Source organism: Neltuma alba, unplaced genomic scaffold (assembly GCF_004799145.2).
Source record: "Neltuma alba isolate B1F8T4 unplaced genomic scaffold, ASM479914v2 tig00010342_pilon, whole genome shotgun sequence".
Lineage (NCBI taxonomy): Eukaryota > Viridiplantae > Streptophyta > Magnoliopsida > Fabales > Fabaceae > Neltuma > Neltuma alba.
The window spans coordinates 55,466-60,457 of record NW_021635252.1 but is presented as its reverse complement, the minus strand read 5'-3'; the positions used below and the strand labels follow the sequence as shown (position 1 = coordinate 60,457).

Here is a 4,992-nt window from a genome sequence, read left to right as displayed (position 1 = left end):
TAGAGCATTTGACTAATAACACATAACTTTTTTATTTGCCACATGTGTTTTCTTATTGGAGGTAATTCTGTTCAAGATACTATCATGCGTTAAATGTAAATACCTCGATTAGCATAAATTTAAACCTTAATATGTCAATTGTAAGAGATTAGTCTCTTTCACTAAATGTTAACATGCTTGAATTGTAAATGCTAGGTTGTCATGTGTCAAGATCATTACAAGGCTGCTATATCTTAAATCTCTTTCTTCTCCCATGGTGTATTTGTTGTGTGATACTATTTACGGTTCTTAATATAAAAGTTAGTTAATTAATTTGAATAGAGTAAGAAAACTTGTTAAGTTAGTTATTTGTAATAAATAAATGTAGTCTTTCCTAAAATACCTTTGTTAATAATGTGTATTAGCTAAAACTACTATTTGATAAAATTTTTAACATGTGTGACTATTATAAGGACTATTTTGAAGGAAAAAAATTGAATAAGTACGATAAACAATTGGGATCTCATATTTATGACTAAATTGAAAATCAAGCTAACTCTTATATTAAATATCGGATCTAGTATATCAAAGTCTTCTATATAATTTGGATTCACATGAGAGAGCAGGTTACCTCATCAGTCTTTTATGCATGCCCGATACTTTCAGTAAAGGGAAACCGTATTCCGCCACAGGCTACTTAAAAGATGTTGTGTAAGATTTTGACAAAATCACTTACGTCGCTATTTTCAAAATTGATTCATTACTGTTCCCTTAATTTGAAAAATTTTCAACTACTCTATCATGCTGACTATAATTGTATTTTCATGCTCATTTTGTGCCCTAGTATCGTTTAGTGTTCACACTATTTTTATCCATTTTTTGTAAGATCTCAAAAAAGAAATTATAGTGTTTTTCTTATAAATTGTTGCAATGTATAATCATTGTTCATTAATATTATCTTTAAATAAAAATTTGAGTTTGATTTTATAAATTTTCAACTAAGTTTTTAAAATTTTTTTCCTAACGAGGGTTTTTTTTCACATTTACAATCTATGATTCAAATGGGACAATTTATTTAGGTGCATGAATTCTGGGTTCATCTCCAACTCACAGGAAGACACCAAGACCGCCAGGTTATTTTTTTTTTTTGGACTCAAGACCGCCAGGTTAAAAGCAATACTTGTTGGCCAGAAAACAAGAAACAAATAGCCACAATTCATTTCGTGAACAACAAACTCAAAACTCTGTTGTTTCAATATAATTTGCCTTTAACTAAATATAAAAAAATAGTACATCAATCAAACGAGCCCTTATATTAAGGACTAAAAGTAATACTACTACCCCCGATCCTTAATATACGACACTATTTGACTTTTATTTTAGTCATAAATATAAGACCCTAATCCACTTTATCTCTCATATTTATACATTTTTTTCCCAAAGTAGCCCTTGTAACAATAATAGTTCTAGTCAATACACTTGATTAGTAAGAATATTTTAGGAAAGATAACACCTATTTAGGACAAATAACTAACTCAACTTACTTCCTTAATCTCTTCAAATTAGTCAATTGATTCTTATAATTAGGACAGGAGGTAGTAATTTGGTACTCCATTCTTGATAACATCGTACTATAGATTTATTGTAGTCACCGTTGCACAACAGTATATTCCCTACCATATAGGACATTCCATTCTTAAGGATTTAGTGAAAGTAAATAGGTTCTTAGGGGTTATACGTTTATTTTGTCACTCTACAGTCTACTTCACTTAAAGTCACTCTAAAACATTCAAACCAAGTGGAGTGGGCCACATATGGGCCTCGCGACGGGAACACAGACCAGCTCATGGGCCCGTGGAACAGTCAAGCCTGGCCCCTCCATCATATCAATCTCGTCAACTTTGTCACCGCTAGGGCCCATGGGTTGAAAATCAAAGCACTGGATGAGGGCAGCCAACACTGTTGGCACCTCCTGCATGGCTAGAGGAAGGCCAGCACACATCCTCCTCCCACTCCCAAATGGCAAATATTGAAAATGTTGTCCCCTCACATCCAAAAGGCCCTTGGAGTTGGAGGAACCTCCTTCTATGGGCTTTAAGAATCGATCGGGCTGGAACTTCATTGGGCTCTCCCAAAGGTTTTGGTCCCTACCCATGGCCCAAACATTAACCATAAGCACAGTGTTCTCTGGGATAACGTAGTTCTCAATCCTGCTTTCTTCAGTGCACCTTCTTATGACCAAAGGCACTGGCGGGTGCAAACGCAACGTTTCTTTGATAATGGCTTGGATGAAGGGGAGTTTTGGACCGTCGGATTCTTCAACCAACCGTTGATTTCCAACCACGTCATCAATATCCCTGTGAGCTTTTTGGAGTAACTTGGGGTGGTTGATAAGCTCTGACAATGCCCATTCTAACCCGGTTGCCATGGTACCCGTGGCTGCTGTGAATAAATCCTGAAACAACCGTCACATTTATATTTATCACAATTTTATTTTCGTTTCTCACTCCGGCAGAGCTTTGTATACCGAACATAAACAACCAAAGCTCCATCTTTTCTTTTCTATTTCCCTTTTAACCTTGGCTCATGTTTAGGGTCTCTTGCTACGAGGGAAATGTTGAGAAGGAGGAAAATTTTAATGAGTTTCGTATAAAATATTAAAGAATTTGGTTTAAAAACCTTTGAGTTAATATAGTTTTTGGTCAGTTAAATTTGTCATCATTTTAATTTTAATCCCTCAAATTTCAAATAATAGGTTTTGATTCCTCAATAGGCAAAATTGTCTAAATTTTTATTTGATTATAGGAATTAATGAAAAAAACTTGAGGGACCACAATTGAAACTTGAAACTTAGGAGACTAAAACTAAAATGAAGAGAAACTTGAGAGACTAAAGTTTGTAGTAACCCAAAACTTTTAATCAATTTTTCTTACTCTTTTATCTCACATATTTTTTTTATTAAAATTTTATACCCTACTTTTCAATTTTTGAACTCGAACTCATTAAAAATTTTTCTCCTTCTTCTTTTATCTCTATTATTCTCGTACCAACCATAGGGTTAATGTGAGAATGTTTTAATTTGATAGTAGTTAATTTGGTAAGGTTTCTTAGTAATAAAATATTTACTAGCTAGTTTGTTGCTTGGTTATTAATACCCTTCAACGGTCATCAGTCAACAAATTGTGTGTGCGTAATGAGTTGAACATGCCTGATCGATTGAAAGGGGAAAAAGACCTCACTTGATGAAAGATAAATTTAATTTTTTTGTCTACTTCAAACTAGTTATGATTTCGAAATCGGTTTTGAATTCGAATGGAGCACAACTGTTTTTTATTTTGTAATTTTATTTCTTATTGAATTTTCATTTTAAAATGAGAGAACATGCAGTCTGTAGACATATAGATGGCTGTTAAAAAAAATGTAGAAAAGAGTGAGATAATTAACATAAAAATAATCGTGTGCGGGTTTAAATTAAAATTTTAAATAATACAGGTTAATTGCCCTATTGATAGATGTGGATATAGTCATATAGATTTTATTTTTTGCCAACAGTCATATAGATTACCATTAATAATTTATTATAAACAAAACTTGAGGTAAAAGAAAAAAAATATAATAAACAAATATTATATATTCACACACAGATATTTTAGAAAGTTTTGGCTCACGATCTTTAAAATAAATTGATTTTTTTGTGAAGGTAAGAAAATTATACCTACCATATTTATATCTGTATTACTTACAAGAATTTTATACAGAGATCTCATATTCAACTCAAACAAATAATTAGAGATCTCAACTACTTCCTCAGTTTCAAAATATAAGATAAATTTTATCCGGGGATTGATTTTTTTTATAAGATAGATTTTAGTTTTATCTGAGCATTTAATGAGTTTCCGATATTATCCAAATATATATATTCTGCTTTTTCTTTGATTCATTGTATTTTTTACTTTTTACTTTTTTTTATTATTAAGGATATATTTTTAAAAAAATACTTGACATATTTATTATTTTAAAATAATTTTTTAATAAGCATAAATTGGTTAAATTTATCTTATATTTTAAACTAGAAGGGGTAAAAATATTTAATAATAGTATCTAGTTGGGTTGCATGAGATTTAGAAAAGAAAGGAATTTATAGTTAATTACCATCACTAAGCCTTTCATGTGAACCCTGTTGATTTTGACCTCGGAACTCTCATCCTCCGCAATGTCCAGCAAAATGTCAAGAAAGTCCCTATCCCTGTCTTGCTTCCTGCCATTTTTCCTGGCTTGTTCACGCTTCGTTATAATCCTCTCCACTAAACCATCAAACCTCTGATACAGATTCTCGATCCTCTTCCCAAACCCTTGCACGTCCACCTTCTTCAACACTCCAACAAAATCCGCCACGTTGAACTCTCCGAACATCGTGGTCACCTCTCGGATTACCCTGCTCGCCTCCTCCGATTCTCCGATCATCATCTTCGATATCACGCTGTTCGTCATCTTCAGCAATTCCTCCGTCACGTTCACCGCCTCGCCGGACCTCGCTTTTCCAGCGATGAGCTTCAGAAGGTTATGGCACTCCTGGGCGCGCAGACTCGAGAATCTTCCTGTGCCACGAGAACCGACCAGTTCGTTCAAGGTTAGCTTCTTGATGAACTTCCAGTAAGGTCCGTAGGGTGAGAAAGCCAGGGAGGTCTCGTATGTGAGTCTTTTAATGGCGGTGGATTCAAACCGAGAGCTAAAGGATAGTTCATTGTCTTGAAGAAACAGCTTAGCATAATGAGGATTGGAAACGACGACGCAGGGCACGGAACCTAAGTGGAGAGAGAAGAAGGGACCGTACCGGAGGGAGAGGCGGTGGAGGGAACGGTGGACGAGAGGACCGAGGAGGTGCAAGTGGCCAATGAACGGCAGCCGTGGCCAAGGACCAGAGGGGAGGCGGCGGTCACGGCTGAGCCGGAAGAAAATGTGTAAGATGACAAAGGGTAGGAAGAAAGTGAGAAGAAGAAGCTGAAACTCCAT

General features: G+C 34.8%; 1 protein-coding gene across 1 annotated transcript; it reads right to left on the bottom strand.

Annotated features, from left to right (window-relative positions):
- Positions 1–1,768: 1,768 nt before the first annotated feature.
- Positions 1,769–4,992, bottom strand: LOC114755828 (licodione synthase-like). Its single transcript, XM_028944704.1, has 2 exons — positions 4,132–4,992; positions 1,769–2,434 (listed from the first exon to the last, which is right to left on the bottom strand). The coding sequence occupies exons 1-2, from the start codon at positions 4,990–4,992 to the stop codon at positions 1,769–1,771; spliced, it is 1,527 nt and encodes a 508-aa protein (XP_028800537.1).